This window comes from Alosa pseudoharengus, unplaced genomic scaffold (assembly GCF_046254945.1).
Source record: "Alosa pseudoharengus isolate Yale_2024_CS ecotype anadromous, Long Island Sound unplaced genomic scaffold, YU_APseudo_1.1 YU_APseudo_1.1_scf_4, whole genome shotgun sequence".
NCBI lineage: Eukaryota > Metazoa > Chordata > Actinopteri > Clupeiformes > Clupeidae > Alosa > Alosa pseudoharengus.
This window is the reverse complement of record NW_027468774.1, coordinates 35,089,869-35,108,687: the sequence shown is the minus strand read 5'-3', so window position 1 is coordinate 35,108,687 and position 18,819 is coordinate 35,089,869. Positions and strand designations below refer to the sequence as shown.

The window sequence follows — 18,819 nt, the reverse complement described above, 5'->3', positions numbered from 1 at the left end:
TGTGTGTGTGTGTGTGTGTGTGTGTGTGTGTGCGCGTGTGTGTATTAATTTGTGTGTATTAATTTGTGTGTATATGTGTGCGTGTCTATGTGTCTGTGTCTGTGTGTGTGTGTGTGTGTGTGTGACTGTGCATGTGTTTGTATGTGTTTGTCTATTTCTGGACCACCATGTGTTTGCTAAAGGCTAGAGGCTCAAGCTATTTTCACATCCTCGTGTCTGATCACTGGCTTCTTGCATACAAACATGTGCTACACAGAGGCACACACTGAACCAGTTTACATTCATTTTTAAAATGTGTCTTAAGCACATCATGATCCAATCACTCAAACCACTGGTCAGAGACACATTTGACCACATATCCTTCGTAGTGTAAACGTTAATGCGTTCTCAGACAATGGAATTTCTGATGAATGTTACGCTAGCAATAGCGAAATCTAAACACAAGTGGTCTCTGGCTGTACACCTTGAACACGTGTGAATCGCGTCTCGGCTGAGCACTTGCGGATCAGATCACCAATGACAAATGTTTTAATGTTTTTAAAACAAATGTAAACAGGTCTACTGTGTGATTGCAATTATGCATGTTGAACATGACATTTTAGGAAAGTAGACACCACTTCTGTTGCAGCTTCAGAGCTGCAATCCCTGAGGTTTAAGTATAGCGGGATTCGATTGCTGAGTTTGCATCTTAGAGTGTTATTTGTTTTGAGCACCCATACACAGCTCAGAATGACAATATGGGTCTGAAATCAGTTGGAGACGTAAGTATGCTAAGACTATTGTTTTCCCAGACTACCTTACTCTACCCTAATTTCCCTCACGGGATTAAAAGAGTATATATACTTATATACTCTACATGTCTTCTGCCTGGCCTTGCTCCAGGCATGCCTGATTGATGCAGCCTTATTAAAAGGGTCTTGATTGACTAATCAGGTGGATTCAGCTAATCAGGAGTGGCGCTGATGAATACAATCAGGGAAAGATCAAGAACATGCAGAGCAGGAGCAGGGGGGAGCGGCCCTGCGTAAACTTATGTTACCCGTGAGCCTGTACATTTCTTAGCTGTCCTGTTTGCTATTATTAGGGTCTATTGCAGGTTTGTCATTCTGTAGTTTTAGTTTCAGGTGTGTTGCTATGTCACCTGACTGTGTGTGTGTGTGTGTGGGGGGGGTATATGGTTGAGGGTGTGTAAGACAGTGGCTGATGGTCAGCTGTTGATATACAGAGTTGTCCTGTCATAACCCTTTGGTCTCTACAAAATGGAATAAGATTTCTGTTAGTTAGTTACTACTGGTTAGCTACATGGTGAGTAAGTATGCATGTCCTAAGGACAGTCAAAATGTTAGCAACAACAGAAAACATCTCACTGGAAGGTGTCAGAACTTTATGGGACAGCATTAGATTTGTGGTTATTGCAGGAAATACACTTAATCACACTCTATTTGATTAGTAAATAACCTACAATATTACCAGACAGATTATAAACCAAATGTAGGAGTTATATGAATTGTAAATGAAGGAACAGTTTATTAATGCAATAAATGGTAGCTTACATATTACAGATATCAAGTAAATGGCATGCGAGATGAAACCAAAAGGTTTAAGTATAGCTATAACCAATACATAAATAAACCAATCTAAACCAAATAAACTAGGAAAACCTAAATGCATGAGATATAAAACAATACCAAACCTGCAACATGAAGAAAAGAGAGAGAGAACAACATAGTGAAAGAACAGAGCAGGGGACCCAAGGATCCCCACACTCAGGAGAGCAGTAGCAGGAAAAGAGGAGGAGACCAACACTCTCAAGTCTTTGGGGTTCTACCATAGAACCCACTCCTAACGCATAACGGTGTTGGTAAAAATATTCCATACCAAAGTGAGACACAAGATCCAGTCACGTAGAAGTACAATCAAGACGCAGAGTTTAATTTGGCTGTATACAGGAGAGGCACACGCAAAGCACAATGTACTCCATGCGTCTGACTTGACACAGAATTATACAGGGTTTAAGTACCCCACAGCAAAGGATAGATAATCATACAGTAACAGTGGCAAAGGCAGGAGCCATCCAGTCTACCCTAATCAATGATGCAAATGGCTGTTGATGCAAAACAGACAACAAGAAGTGATATCTACCCTGACGCCTAACATTATCCATGTATCCAAGAACAGTACAGATATCATACAGGTATATGTAGTAGAATCATACTTTTAGTGCCAAAGTGACCCACTGAGAAATGCAGAACATTAAACCACACATTGGAATATTGGCCATAATGCAGAACATTAAACAACATATTGGAATATTGGACATACATTCCATACTATTCCACTTTCTCTCCCCAGCCAATCCCTTTTGAGCAATGTTGCTGGCCAATGTTCCTAATTATTGTGGTTCTGGCATGTTTCCATTGATATTGGGCATTTATTTCTGAATAAATGGAACTGGTTATGTGGTTGCCCAGCAACATTGCTCAAAAAGTTGCCTTATGATAACCCTCTACCCCCATTAATCCAGGCACAGCAGAGATATGGGACTAGTTGGGTTATAAAACTATGGCACGTATTTCAGATTATAATGAAACCATGATCAGACTGCTGCACACATAACGTAAAGGATCAAATAAAGACCAAACATGAATATGTTGCATAGCACAATTGCATACACTTGAAATACCACTCATTTTGGCTCATAAGGTTCTCTGTGACCCTGAGCCAGATGATGAAAGGATTCAGGAGATGCAACTATCAGCACATAGTGGCCAGGCCTTGGTCTTGGGTGCCTGATAACCCATGATAACCCATGATAACCCATAGATACCTTCAAGTAAAGTGTAACCTAATTCTCAGTGAGGTTTGCCTTATAGTATGACAAAAGTAGTAAACAAAAGGAACGTCAACAGGAACATGCTTGAACAGTATCTACTGTAGGAACAGTGCACTGCAACATGGCTCAAAAAAGCTGCTTTTAGTATTTAGTATTTAGTATATTTAGAAAGCCAACATGCATTGATTTACATGAGAATATGAAGAAACACTGTCTATGATCAATCATGCTTTAACTTGTGCATTGTGGAACAAGTCTACAGGCTGCTGTGTTATTTGGCAACATGGCCTACATACAGTGCCTGAACATAAATACCTTGCGTGAATATCCATGTGACTGCGTATGTGCATGCTCTGGCATGTTTCTAACGTGTCACGAACTAGGCTGAGACCTGTGACTGTGTCAACATTGGTTCTTGAAAAGGCAATCTCCACTTACACGTGCCCTCAGGAACTAAACACAGAATCCATGTAGCTGTAGGAAGTTCTGCAGGTGTAGGATATGAGAGTTGACTGGTGAGTGTGTTTATACAGAAGTACAGTGTCCGCCGTGTGCCTATACTTTTGACTGCATAAACAAACAGGTGCATTCCTAAGACATTTTTCTCGGAAACAGAAAACATTATTGAGCTGGTAACTTGCGAAAAAACAAAAATGTAAAAAACAGGTTTTAAAGTCAATATTTTGTAGAGAATTATGCTAAAGTCAGATTAATTTTCATTTCAAAGTACCTGCGTTGGTTTTGAACGTTTCAACCAAAAACTCTCTAGGAACAGATTGAAACAGTCTATACTTTACCTTAAAGCATTTTTTTTGTATTTTGTACATTAGTTGTATGACACATTCCTAAAGTAATCAGTGGCTTGTTTTCGGCACAGCAATATGTAAATAGTTCTAAGGTATGTGCTAAGTACTAAGTTACCATTAAATAGGAATGTTACAGAGCATTTTAACAGGGCTGTGCATCATCAGTACAAAAGAGAGACAGGACAGTGAGAAAGACTTACAGCAATGAAGCGAGAGACAGGGATTTTCTCCTCTCCTTGGGTGATTGTGTAGAACAGAAGATCTTCCAGACCAGTGACCGCCCCTTTACTAAAAACACAGAAACAATACATCAGATGGGTGGACACCTCTGTGCAAAAAGCCCTCAATGATGATTTTGTCAATCTCTGTTTCTAAGTTGAAAACTTTACTCTTTTCTTATTAGTGCCGATATCTTCTAATCTAACCAAACCCCATTGCCCAAAATGACCCAAGTTAGACTCAGGGGCCTTCAGTGAAGCCATCTATGGGGGGCAGTGTCATTACACCAGTGGTTCTCAAAGTGTGGGGAACAGAGACATGTCAGGTGGAGTGCATGAACAGGAGGAATATTTTGTTTGTTTTTTGTTAATCTTTAATAAAGCCTTTCTCTATTTTTACAAGATCATAGATTCAAAACAAAATAGCCACACACAAACATAGGAGTCATAAACAGACCGACATATGACTTAAAATAGCATCTGATCCAGCGGACCAAGACAGGAAATACAATAACATTACCATTTTGCCGAGTTGATGGGGTCAGGTGGGGTTGAAAGTTTGAGAACCAATGCATTACACATCTTAACATAGGTTACTGTAACATAACTTTTCTTAAACCCTTTTGGGACCCTCCTCGGTAAGAGAAATGTATTACACACCTGTATTGCACCTGCTCTGCGTCGGAGACCCTGTGCTGATGGCACGTCTGCTGGCTGAGCGCTGAAGCGCCATTGGTACTGAATGGAACTGCGACGGGCCGTGGACGTAGTACACCTGTGCCCCTACTTCCAGTCCGAGTCTGGCCCACAGCATTTTGGGCGAGTAGTTTGAGGACGCCACTATTTGATGCACGAATATTCTTGAGACAGTGCATTTTGCAAAAATCTCCTCTATTTTTTACGCAGGCACTCCAACTGTGCGGGAACCACGAATAGTAGTTTTCCCCAAAAGTAAACTGTAGTCACTGCCGAGCCTGCTCGACACGGGTCTGTTTAAGATAAGGGGAGTGGTGTGCTCAACCATGTGCTTCAAGCCGTGGGCGCGACGACTCTGTTGTCAATGACGCCATGATCCCAACTTGGCCATGATGACAGATTGATGACCTGCTGGGCATCAAGCATTTACGCGTGCATTAATAGCCAAAATAAACACATGACAAAACAGCGTTTGACAACAATTGATCTCAACGTCAGACTATTGGATAGGATGACAACTTAGTGGGCTATACGTCCCTGTTACAGACATATAACTTGAATTCTGCGTTTTACAGTTAAGTCCACTTATTAACAGAGGATATTTTTGGCACCTTAAGCGCGTCAACGGTATGGCTTGACCTATGCGGGTAGTACAGTCTGGTTAGGTTCAAGTAGCCTAACTCATAAATCCTTAAGGGACTTGTGACTACTGTGTGAAATTGTTTAGTCTATAGAACAAAACGTTGCGGTGACAAAAACGTTGCGTAATGTTCTTGAAAGGTCGCAAAACTGGCATGGACGACATGAATCTAGTAAGCTCCTAGCCTGGCCAGAGTGAAGGCCGTGGTCAAGTTCAGAATTGGAGAATACTGGAGAATTTCAACGAAGAACGCCAATTTGTTCAATTAATTAATAGACGGATGTATCTATCTATCTATCTATCTATCTATCTATCTATCTATCTATATATATATATATATATATATATATATATATATATATATATATATATATATATATATATATATCTGTCTGTCGACTAGTAATTAATGAAATTAATGAAGACTTTTGAACACCATACAAATATATATTTATCTGTTTGACTGTCTGTCTATCTATTTGTCTGTCTGTCTGTTGACAATAGCGATCAAGTACTTTTGGAAATAAGGCTCGAAGTGTCTCAAAACGTTGTAATTACAGTTATAGTGACACCACGTGGTAGTATTTTGTATTACAGTTGGTGTTGTAACAGGACTAGGGCGATGTGTGGAGTGAATGTCCATAGTCTGTCTGTGAGGGGCACCCTCAGCTCAACTCTAAACTCGATGCCAGTCTGACTGCCTCAGTGTTACAGGTGGCAAGTTACAAGTTGTTTGTTAGATTTTAATCTTGTATATATGTGTGTTATTTTCTGATTTAACCGTGATTCTTCCCAGTATTAACTCCTGGGTCAATGTTCAATAACTAAGGAGGAATTAATGCAAGTTCAAATAGTGGAATAACCTACTCCTTGTATTTGTCAGGGTGAAACTATGTCATACTGTTCTACCACTTGCATTTGTGTGCATTTCTGCTTTTCCAACTAAAGTAAGGGTATTGATCTGCGTTCATCTGAACACTACCATCTTCCTCTGAATTAGTTTTGAGGAGTTAGTTTAGGAATTTGAAGTTAGAACTTTTTTGTTGAGGTACAAGGTAAAGTAGCCTTTACTATTTGGGTTTAAGTTATTGTAATTAATCCATTCAAATGCCACCCATTGTAATTAGTACATCTGTCATGAGAAACTATTGGAGATATAACAGAAAACCCAAATCAAGCCTTCTCGCCCTATTATCTCCGCTGAAAACACATAATGTAAATGCAAAGAATGTCCAACAGTGCCAAGTTTGCACAAAATTAAAAATTAAAAGATTAGAATAGTATACTTAAAGTAAAAGAATACTGCATCCACCAACTCACTCTTCTCCTATACTTCACCTACAGGCCCAGACTCTGTGTCAGGGTGTGCGCAGCACGTTGCATGTGTAGGTCTCTTTGAACTCTGAGGAAGTCCTTATTTTGGTGGCCTCTGGAGGGGATATGTGTGTGTGTGTGTGTGTGTGTGTGTGTGTGTGTGTACGTGCAATATTGGAGCTTATGTTTCCACAGGGGGCATTACAGCACATAAAGGGAGCGCCAGCTGCTAGTGATTGAGGGTATGTATGGAGGACACATAATACTTCTGATTAGTAGATAGACGAGAGGCACACCCATGGCCTCCTGTGTTCCGCACCCCCATTTCCTCTCTCTCTCTCTCTCTCTCTCGCTCACTCTCTCTTTCCCTACTGCATGTATCCATGCTTTCTGAACATGTAAATGTGATATGCAAATAGGTTGTTACTGAGTTTAGTGTTTTTCCCAGTCAATGCATAAACATGGCCTTGGATAAAGTGCTTGTTACTGTAACTATACCTTTACCTTTATTTGACCATCAGGTTCTCACCAGCTCATCCTGATGCCTGAAGCCAGATCCCCATGCCTCTCTTCATTGGATATGTGTTCATTCCCCCCCCCCCCCTCTCTCTTGCTCACACACACACACACACACACACACACACACACCACAGTACTGCTCTCTCTCACACACACATGTGAGTGTGTGAGGGTGCAGGCTGACCTAGGCCTCAGAGCTGGGCCGAGACTCCCAGCGTTCACAGGAAAATGCCTTCCATTCCACCTCCATTCCTCCTGTGTGCTGATCAATGCTCACTTTGTCTCCACAGCCGCCATCTTCCCTCAGAAACCCCTTCCTCACCTTCCTCTCCGCCTGCACAAACTAACCCCCCTCCCTCACCCCCACCCCACTCTCAAGCCAGGTCCCCCACTTTGAGTCAGCTCTGCTGCTCAGCTTTTATCTTTTAAAATTAGGTTCTGATATATTAAAAAACAGTCTGAGAAACAAACAGATTGATAGAATAAAATACATAGTAAAGAATGGCTTTCATCATCACACATTTGACAAGATTTATGTCAGAAACCTCTTTAATGGACCAACATCTCAAACACATTATACCAACATGTAATGTTAACAATGATATTTATTACAATCAGTCAACATAAAGTGTCTGAAAGGTTAAATCCCATCTGAATCATGCCATGAAGTTCCTCCTTCTGCATGGAGCTAATAACCATTCAGTACTGATGTGCCAAATACACTATACTAAGTATCAAGTGTAGTACTTACTCAAATATAACACTGTAGCTACTGATATGCTTATTTTGGATGTATTTCATAGTATTAATAGATTAGACCATGCTTGATCTCTGGGGTGCTCTAAGGGCTCACTAGACCTTTGTTCTCTGTAGTGCTGCCCTCTGAGAGTTTCTCCATTGGCAGTGGCTGAAAAAGAGTGGTTTGTATCCTGGGATCCTGGGAGCATTCACAACGCTACTCAAATGTGTGCCAGAGAGTTGCTAAGAATGCCAGGGCCAGCCTGCTGTGTTTGTTTGGCTTAAACAGCAGTTTTGTTGGGACAGGGGTTGTTTATTCACCTCCTTTGGCCCCCACAGTCCCTATTCTATTTCTGCTCTGAACAAAAAAATGGACTGCTGTCTTATTAGACTTTTTCATTTAACCTGGAGTGTTAGCATATGCCTCAAATAACTTTTTAACCAAACCAAATTCAAAATGGTTTGCAGTTCAATTACACATCTCATCGCCGGTTTCCACATGGGTGTTTGTGTGATTTGATTGATCTGGATGAAAGGATGGAATTAATAGTTTTACCACAGTATGACGTGTACAGTGTAATGAAATGGCCAGTTACACAGAATACTCTTCAAACGTTGTTTTTGAATACACTGTAATGTATCAGCAAAACGGCAAAGGGATATTGCGGAAATGGCAAAGGGGTATTCTGGCTCCAAGGGAAAAAGGGATAGGGATAAGGGAATAAAAGAGTAGGGGCTAGTAGTCTGAAAGTATAAGCCAGTTGGTAATGAAATAGTTCTAATTGGTAATAAAATAGTTCTGCAATGCAAGATGGATCTCTGGCAGGAAAAATGGTGTCTAATGGTAAAGTAGTCTTCATGATGTGTCTTGGTTTTACTTCTTAGCTAACACTAGCTGAGAATATAGAATTCCTTTGGTTGACCAAACATCATCTCACATTCTTTTCCCTGGTTAAGATGATTCCCCCCCCCCCACACACACACACACACACACACATTCTACTTTTTCATCCAGATGACTCTGGTGTATGTGTGTAGGGGTGAGGGCTGAATAGTTTTGTAATAAAGTACAAGCAGATCATTAAGGAGATGAATTACCCAGTGAAACAAAACATATACATTGTCTAAAACAGGTTTGTGTGTAAGTGTGTGTGTTGTGTGGTGTTTTGTTTGTTTATGTTTAAGAGAGATAGACTGAGACCAAGAGAAATTCATGACAGTCTCTTCTCAAGTGTAAATGCATTGTTCACACACACACACACACACACACACACACACACTGTACAGCCTTTCTTAGATTTCATCCTCACATCTCCTACCTTTGGTTTATGGTTGGTCAGGACTTTTGAAAAGGTTACATCCTTTTTAGTGATGTTAGGTACTATTGGTTTGTCAATGTTTGTCATCATCCATAGACATTTGTGTTGTGTTTTGGTTGAAATCAAATGTCAAAGTATTGATTCTTGCCATTCCACTGGTAAAGGCAAAGTGGTGCAGGAGTTGGGGTTACAGGAACATAGTGTGTTTCTATGCAATTCTGTCAGGACATGCACAGAGAGGTCATGGGTTTAATGTATGGACTGTTGGCGGTCTATACCTGGAAATAGAAATTTCAATCAAAAATGGACTATACAATTATGTCTATGTCTTTGAATTCACAGGCTTGCAGTGAATCATCCATAATCTTGAGTAAAGTTACTGATAGGAATAGAATGAAGTGATCTACAATAGACATAGTCAAATTACAAGACAAACCATAACCAAAACTGCTCTTATGTGTTCCAAATGTAATTTGGGCTCTCAGTCTTTTAGATGGCATGGTCACATGAGAGAGTCCAGTCATTTCCCCCCTCATGGTTTTACCAAGGCGCTCATGGCCTAAGCTTTGCCGGCCCGGACAGAGCACTTCAGATCGTCTCGTAGCCTCAGTCTCCGTCCTCCGTAACCTGGACACCCTGCACACCCCTGGAGCCTCGCTGGACTCACATCCACCCCCGCCCTCCACCACCTCGTCCCCACTCCAAATCTCTACCTTTCCTCACCCCCCCATCCACAGCCGGTAGTCACCCCCGCTACCCGGCATTCCAGCAGCCCAGCACACAGAGCTGCATTGTGTGTGTGTGTGTATGTGTGGGGAGAGAGGGAGGGAGGAGAGAGAGAGAGAGCAAGTAAGAGAGAGAGAGAGCACAGTCTAAGCACTCATCTTTCAGACACACACACAGACACACACACACACACACACACACACACACACACACCAATCAGTATTGCCTTAGGATGCTGTGCACTCACCTTATTATTCCACATACTTTCCCCTCCTTCCTCTCCTTGTCCAGTGTTTCAGTGAGTGCCCACTCTTATGATCTTCCTCAGACCACTTTGCCAGTGCTCCTGTTCACCAGTTTTCTCTATAGGTACAGAACAGATATAGATGGGAGAGAGAGAAAGTTGAGCTGAAGATTTGATTGAACTTCAGACATCACAGTTATAAACTGCAATATAAGAACATAGTATTTTCAGAACCTTCAGTGTAGGGCCTAATGTATGCCAGCATTAGCATTACTAATGTATGCCAGTATTAGTATTAGTTGTTGACCTGTGTATGATGGTCTGCTCTACCTGATTACAGGCCTCAGGCACCCAGTGTTTAAATGAGAATGTGCTATAAACTTCTGCGGAGAACCACTGGTTGTTCATTCATTGCATTCATTGGTTTAAGTGGCATATTTGCAAAAGTGGCCTATTTTTGCTGAGGATTTTTCAGATATACACGGGTGCTATAGGCGGGGGAATTCCCAAAGCGGCCAGTCAACAACCAAGCCTATTTACCATCAAAAACAAAATCACCAACAAGGCAACCGCTGTAAACCAAGAAACATCACCAACAGAGTAGCTTTTGAGAGCTTCGTTGTTATAGTTTTGAAATCATGTTGTACATCATAACGTCAGATCTACTGAGAAAAATCAAGCGTGAGAGGCCAAACAAGGCCCGAATACAGTACAAGTGATGCAGCAGTGGACAGCTCTGCAAAACCCTAGGAAGTTCAGCTGCAACAGTGGTGAACATTGCACAATGAAAACATTAATCAAATCTAATTTTCTATAGGGCGTACATAATTTTGTGGTGCCCAGGTCTTGCAGGCCGGTTTATTTAAATGAGATGTTGGCATACTTATAGATGGCTCTGATTGGTCGGCTAAATCAGGTGGGTTCACATCTTACTAGAGGTAAGGTCATCTGAGATTCATATTACCTGGAAATGACTGACAGTTCAGGTGACCAACAAGGTGAGAGTCCTGGCTCCACCCAAGGTATATTCTTGTGCAGGATTGGCTTTTCCTGTGCCAGATAGAGCCCATGAAGTTTGTGTTTTCATTCTGCATGTGTGATGATTTTAATTATGGTCCATAATGTTCAAAATATAATAATAATTTGCATTATTCTCTTCTAAATCATATGGTCTATAATATTGAAAAGATAATAACAGGCCTAATTCTCATTATTCTCCTATATGTCCCCCCTTGCACCCCCCTACAGTGTTATGTCATACTATTATAAGTCCATTATTTTCTAGTATTCAGATATGATTGTGCAAATATGTACATTCCTACACACTTGCTATACCATGTATAGTGACTCCCACTGTTTGGTGAATTAGGTTCCTTTTATTTTGAAAATCCTCTTTAAGCATTTCTCCTATCTTTGTATACATACTTGAAATTGTTCGAAAACAAATTGTGAGCTCGTGACAAATTTTACCCTTTATTGATGATATTTGTCTGTCTCGTTCAGAGAAAGTCCTTACCTCTGCGCGGTGGGCAGATGGGTCTGGGAAGAATAGATGCTGAGACAGGAGGGGAGGGAGACAGGGCTCGTGTTTCAGCGCGTCGGGGGGTCGAAGGGGGTGGACTGGTACTGTGGGATATACAAAGATTCATAAATACGCGACTGGACATTACACCGCGGTGCTCGGCCTGACGCGGTGGTGCTGACTTTCCGCACGGGCCCGCCGTTGGATTCCTCCCCATCTTTGGTCGGAAGATTGACTGCATGGTTCCGTAGTCTGGAAACAAAAATACACACACACAACGCCGAAAGAGCCGCTGCAGCTCCATCCCTTCTTGATTTTTCACCCAAAGGACCTGCGTGTCTAACATTTAGACATGTTCAGCTTTGTGGATTCACGGACTGTTCTGCTACTTGTAGCAACCCAAGTTGTATTACTATCCATCGTAAGATGCCAACAAGAGGATGACCGTAAGTCGCAACTTTTAAAATCTTTTCCTCAACAGGTGAATCTGTAACCGGTCTGCTCTTGATGCAGGTCTTTCTCGTGTTAGACAATCGCCTCTCTTCCTTTAGTTCGTTTCGTTTAGGCCTATTGATATTTTACAAAGAAAACTTGCACATTTATTGATTGATACATTTCTGGGCTAATGGGACTTTATAAACGTGTTGAAAGTGTTACATGGACTACTGTGGAACAGTCTGTTAGGAGTAACAGTGCTTTGGCATTGCCTTTGATGAAAATGCAAAAAGATTGGTGCTGCATAAAAATCCAAGTGAAAGGTTTATTTCTAAACTGTGGGTGAGGGGTGATAACACAGCTCTACACCACGAAGTATAACAGAAAGGATGCGTACACTACATGTTGTAGTTGTAGCATGCTGTATTCTTGCTAAGTCTTAACAAAGTTCCAACCAAGAGTTTTGAACAGATCCAAAGTGGCTAAGACATTATTTGTTCCTCTTGGTAGGCCACCAGATCACAAATCATCCTCATTAAGGGTGCTGAAATGTGTGGCTTGTGGAACAATGAAACATACAAGGACGGAGTTTGTTTGTTGCTTTGTAGTGTGGATTAAGGTATTTCACTGCTATCTCTGTGTTGGTGTAGACCATTTGACCTGCAGCCTGGCAGGCTCAAAGGGCATCAGGTGGAGATGCTGAAGCGCACAAATAAACTGTGTGTGCATGTGTGGGTTTGTGTGTGTGTGTGTGTGTGTGTGTGTGTGTGTGTGAGAGAGAGAGAGAGGGGGGTGTATGCGATTAGTATGTGGTATTTCAGATAGACACAAACAAATTATCAAAACTATTAAGACTCATTTCATGTACTTTATTTATAATTTTAGAACATGTGTCTCTCTTTAGACAAATGCACATGGGTGCACATCAGTGCCAGAGTACATGAGCATAATTTAAGTGTTTGCTGGAGTATGATCATAATGTCTTGTCCATTGCCTCAGTCTTTAGGGGAACACCTTAAACCATTTAACGTATCCTCAGGTTTAGACATTTTTGTCTCTAAATAGCACATTTACACAAACTCTGAAAGGAAACCAAATAGCTGGTGGGACCCTGGGGCAGTTGAAAGCCATCCTTTCTTCATGCCACACCGTGTGTGTGTTTATTCTGGCTCCGGCAGCTCTATGAGAACCTGATGGGGTCCATATTTGCTTAAGGCACCCGCCTGTCAATTATGCCCCTGTGGCGTCTGAGAAAGAGCCATTCATGTGTTTGGGGCTGCCAGGTCAGCCAGGAGCAGGGTGGAGGGTAGTGGAGGGGGCATGAATAGCCCTGTGGGGGGGAGGGGCGCTGTGGAGTTTAGGCCAATCAGCGCACAGTAACCCAAAACTTGCACCTCAATGTAAACTATGCAGCCCCTGTAGCCTATTGGTGGAACAGTGGGATGCTCAGGTGCAGCTTACACAGAGAATTTAAATACATACTTACACACTGCACTATTCATATCTGAATTGGCAAAAGTTGCCCAATGGTACAAGACTGAGGGGATTTTAGTATTGAATTGTTGGATAGAGTGTACAAATGGTTAATTATTCATGTAGTTACAGTATCACTTTATTGTGGTCTGTAGTGTAAAGAGTAAATGTTGGAGCTTAAAGCAGAGTGACATACCCGCAGATTTCGGACCTGGTTCATACATACGCAGTCTTAATGTGCATGTTGATGTCATGGATTGAAGAATCAATCTGACCTGCATTGCTTGGCATTGTGTGTGTGTGCGTGTGTGCTTTTTATTTTGTGCATGAGTGTGTGTGTGTGTGTGTGTACGTGTGTGAGTGAGTCTTTCTGATGTTTAAGCAGGAGCCTTCTGAGCATGAGCATTTCATTAATGCTGAGTCATGTTGTCTCAAAGTGTATTAATGTTGAGTCAATGTGAGCATATAAAAAATAACACAAAATGAAGTGCACATACATTTGTGTATATCAAAGCATATCCTCATTGATATGGCAGTGTATCAATGTACATATGCTGTGCACGGCCTGGCAAGTATCTCACCTGCTGATTTCCTACTGCTACCCTCATAAGCGCCCCTAAAACACCCTCCATCTTTCTCCCTTTCCCTCCCTCCTCCCTCACTCCATCCTCTCATACCTCCTCCCGCCCCCCTCCCCGGCTTCCTCCTGTTCGCCGGCATGTAGAGGATGACCTGGGTGGGTGCATCCAAGATGGCCGCCACTACACTGATAAGGATGTGTGGAAGCCGGAGCCGTGTCGCATCTGCGTGTGTGACACGGGCGCCGTGCTCTGCGATGAGATCATCTGCGACGAGCTGCGCGACTGTGCCAACCCCATCATTCCCGCCGGAGAGTGCTGCCCCGTGTGCCCAGCTGAGCAGAGCATCCCCACCGGTCCTAATTTATTTACTCTTCTAAATAAATGACACTGCTATGCTGTGCCGTGCTTTCCCCCCACTCTCTGCTTTCTGTCTGCCTCCCCCATGTTTCCTCTGGGTTCCCTCTCACCTGCGTCACCTGTGTGTGTGTGTGTGTGTGTGTGTGTGTGTGTGTGTGTGTGTGTATGTGTGTGTGTGTGTGTGTGTGTGTTCGTGCGTGCGTGTGTTCGTGCGTGTGTGTTTGTGTATGTGTGTTGTGTGTTGTGTGTTGTGTGTGTGTGTGTGCGTGTGTGTGTGCGTGTGCGTGTGCGTGTGCGTGTGCGTGTGCGTGTGCGTGTGCGTGTGTGTGTGCGTGTGCGTGTGTGTGTTCGTGTGTGTGTGTGTTCGTGCGTGTGTGTGTTTGTGTATGTGTGTTGTGTGTGTTTGTTTGGGTGTGTGCTGTGGTCTGAGCTCAGAATAAACATGGCCAGAGTGAGGGGACAGGAGTAACACTTCTAAGTTTTCTGTTGCATCTCTAAGCTTGTCTACAGGAATGGGACCAGCTCCCTCAGCCCCCCCCGCCCCCCCCTGCTTTCTGAATCTTCCATTCAGTACATGGCAATGATGAGCAATGACTTAATTAGAAGCTGTAATTAAGGACATTATATCAACATCATATAATGCCTTATGAGGATGATTGAGCATTGTGAGATTGTGAGAACACATGCATTATGATGCATTCTTCATCTATGACTCCTTGAATGTCATGTCATACCCAAACAGTCATGTCACTGACTGATAATAGTTCCCCAGCTGGACTGAACCTGTTTTAGGATAACAATCAGTAGCACTAGTGTCAATGATGAAAACCAAAACTTTGAAGTGTTCTCAAAATCCCTCTTTTTAACAATTTATAAGACAACCTTAATGCTAAATGGTAACCTATCATTAAACATAAGGGTCTCAGTGCATGAAGGTTTAACCATTATTTTAAGGTATTTTACTTTTGAAACATACAATAATGCAAGGAAAAACATACAATTTTATACCATTATACCGTTATACCATTCTATGGATGTCCTTTACCGATAAATGCTACCACCTCCCACCCCTGAGATCTATTGCATTGGTTATGGATATAGCATTACACATGTATTATTATAAGGGGCTAATTCACCTCACCATTGCATGAGTAGCAGTTGATATTTGTAAGCATGTGGTTGTGTATAGCTATGCTGTTGGTGAATTTCCACCAGCTTGGCCAGTTCTAACCTTGCATCTTCTCTCTCTCTTTTTTTACATATCTTCTTTTGAAACTCCAGAGGCGATTGGTGCAAGGGTAAGTCAGGAAGTACAGACCCTTATAAGACTCATCTAAATGTTCTGGTTAAAGCATATCATATCATTTCATAGACAAGAAACAGTCATTTTATGTCAAGAATCAATTAAAGTGTAGCAACCTTAACCAACCTTAAACAAGAGAAAAAAGACATGCTCAAGCTGGGGCTTACTGAGCTCAAGTTATGAATACAACATCTTGTTTCCCTTGTTAAAAAGCTACACCAAATCAGTTTAGCCACAAAGGAAATGGGTGTTTTAGAGGTGAAGCATTTCTTTACAAAAAGCCATTGATTCATTGGAGTATTACTGAGCGCCATCGGTTTCACAAATACAGGTGCAGTATTCAAAATGGCCTATAGGATGCGCTGAAGAGCACATCATACACATTCCCTCAACATTCACACAAACATTGTGCGACTGACTTTCTGCCTGGCTGCAATGCCTACAATAGGTCACAAACAGGTTACAATAAAGGTTAAATGTGTTCAGTGTTTTTTTTAGAAATTGTAATTTAACCATATTTTTTCAACATTAGCTCTATGACCTATGGCAAGCAACATTAGATTTATCTCTGTGAATAGGCCCCTATCATGAACATTTATATCTGAACTGTAGGCACACATTGACTGTTGTCACTTGAACTATGTTTTCTATTGTAGTGCATAATATACACATAAGACCATGAAGTGTTACAATGCAACAACAAGCATTAGTATGCAAAATTGAACCAATACACACTCATCTGCACAAAGACCATAGGGCACAATCACATATTTTATATTCATAAAGTACTCTGACTTCTGGTGTTGCTTGCTTATAGATACATTTTATGATCACTAAAGGATGCTGACATCAGTACAACCTCAGTGTAGATTGCCATTTCCGGTTGTGTTACTCTCCCCAGATACATTTAAATCTTATTGAAGTGCCCAGACAAAGCATAACCCATCTTTGATATTATATTTTAAAATGTCACTCAACATTGTTATAACTCACAGTTTGCATAAAGATGACATGGAGTTTCATTGTTGCCTCCGATATTTTAAATCCAGGAAATGGCTAACCTAAATGAGACCAGAGCTTTATAAAATCATCACCCTTTGATGTTTTGCTTATCTTCTCTTCTCAGGGCCAGAAGGGTGAGCCAGGAGACATTACTGATGTAAGTCAAGCAACTCTAGTCCTTTACTCAGCCCTCTCTGTAGACTTGCAAAGGTGATAGTTGAGTTCCTGTTGAGTGAGTGTTTAGTTTAGTTTATTTGTAGAGATCAGGACAGGCCATTCTATTAAGGGAATAGGCAGGTGTGAAAGAAGTCTTGGACAGGAGAAAGGACCTCACAGGAGTTATACCGAAGGGCCTCTTGTACTCCTGATTTGATCATCAGTGACCTGCTACATCCAAGGCAGATGCTCATATGTCCCCCACAGTATCCACATTTTCAAGTCCAGATGTCCCTCTGATAGTTCTTAGTAATAGAAAAGTCCTTTCAGTCAAGTCCCTCCACTCGGCGGCCATATTGCAACGCTTTTTGGGCACTCATCGGGCATCCTATTCGGCAGAAATGCGTGTGCGCAAGGCTTCACGACACCAATCTTGCTCCAGCGGCGAGTTCACAACACATGATTGGCACGATGTCTTCACAACACACCATATGATAGGCTCAATGTATTCACATCACACCACATGCTTGGCTCAATGTATTCACATGTCGACGTTTTGCTGAGTAAGGCGTGGGATATGTGTAGACAACGGCCATATTGGCGTTACAAACTAACCCCATGCATTTCTATGGAGGATTTTTTGAGTGCTGTGTCTCCTCATTAGAAAGTCTCTAGTAATAGTAGTAAACACTCACTTATTCAGGACATGTATTAATCAATATCCTTTGTTCCTTCACTTCTAGGTCGTAGGACCAAGAGGACCAGCAGGCCCTATGGTGAGTGTTTGTGTTTGTGTTTGTGTGTGTTGTAAAAGTTTCGGTTCACAGTGTGGTTTGTCAGTCTCTTTGGGTTCTGTTGCTTATGTTTGTGTACATGTTTCCTCAGGGCCCCCCAGGAGAGCAGGGAATCCGTGGTGAGAGAGGCCTGAAGGGCGATAAGGTAAAGAGGACCCCAGAGTTAATGACCTGCCGTATGTCCTGTGGACGATTATCCTACAGAACTGTGAAATGTCTCCTCATGGAAAGTGGAATACTACTGCAGAACATGGACATTATCTAGGGGACTAAGAAAACTATATGCATTTATCCTGCTTTTGGACAGCACACAGATATTTGTTTACATAAGAATGGCAAGAACAAAGTTAGGGATATCTGGTAAAATAAGATGACCACCTCTACTCCAGTCAACTGTTACACATTAGCAAAGGGATGGTATTAAGCTGCACCAGACATACTAGACTGATTGATGATGAAGTATACATAATTGCACTGTGGTACAACAGTTAACTCCTATATTTAGCTTCAAAATGCCCTCATTAGTATGGGATTTAGAAGTCCCTCTGAAGTTTTGGGAGGTTAAGTGGATTAATGGGTGCCCTGATTCTTGAGAATCTCGCTGTGAGGAATCATGTGAGGGATTATCCCCCTAACCCCCTTTCTCCTCTCCTCCCATCACCCCTTCTCCAGGGAAACATCGGACCCAGAGGCAGAGACGGTGAACCCGGCACTCCCGGAAACCCAGGACCCCCTGGCCCTCCAGGCCCTGCTGGACTTGGTGGAGTACGTGTGACCTTTGACCTCCTCCCCCATCCCTCTCCCACACTCCCTGTGGCCCCAGCATCAGCTCATCACTAGAGTTTGCCCATGGAGTTAATATGTGTGTCTGTGTGTTACATGTTTTCCCCTCAGAACTTTGCTGCTCAGATGGCTGGTGGCTTTGATGAGAAGGCTGGAGGTGCTCAAATGGGTGTGATGCAGGGACCCATGGTGAGAGGCTGACACATACACACACACACACACACACACCCATGCACATACTGTACAGGAACAAGTTCACTGTGGATACTGAACTTGTGCTCCACCTAGTGGTCGAAAGGAAATAGGACAAGTTTTACATCTTAGCTCAGTGAAACATGTTAAATTGAGGAATACAAATCT

General features: G+C 42.1%; 2 protein-coding genes across 2 annotated transcripts in view; one reads left to right on the top strand and one right to left on the bottom strand.

Moving 5' to 3' along the window:
- Window positions 1–4,834, bottom strand: part of gls2a (glutaminase 2a (liver, mitochondrial)) — a 13,872-nt gene extending 9,038 nt beyond the window's left edge. Inside the window, exons 1-2 of the mRNA XM_076266018.1 lie at window positions 4,518–4,834; window positions 3,840–3,927 (exon numbers count right to left, since the gene is read on the bottom strand). Coding sequence (XP_076122133.1) covers window positions 3,840–3,927; window positions 4,518–4,732 — 303 coding nt within the window. The 5' untranslated portion in view covers window positions 4,733–4,834. The remainder of the gene's footprint in view (window positions 1–3,839; window positions 3,928–4,517) is intronic.
- Window positions 4,835–11,743: 6,909 nt separating this feature from the next.
- Window positions 11,744–18,819, top strand: part of col2a1a (collagen, type II, alpha 1a) — a 28,252-nt gene continuing 21,176 nt past the window's right edge. The window contains exons 1-7 of the mRNA XM_076266017.1: window positions 11,744–12,021; window positions 15,703–15,719; window positions 16,851–16,883; window positions 17,626–17,658; window positions 17,768–17,821; window positions 18,349–18,441; window positions 18,571–18,648. Of these exons, the coding sequence (XP_076122132.1) occupies window positions 11,928–12,021; window positions 15,703–15,719; window positions 16,851–16,883; window positions 17,626–17,658; window positions 17,768–17,821; window positions 18,349–18,441; window positions 18,571–18,648 (402 nt within the window). The 5' untranslated portion in view covers window positions 11,744–11,927. The remainder of the gene's footprint in view (window positions 12,022–15,702; window positions 15,720–16,850; window positions 16,884–17,625; window positions 17,659–17,767; window positions 17,822–18,348; window positions 18,442–18,570; window positions 18,649–18,819) is intronic.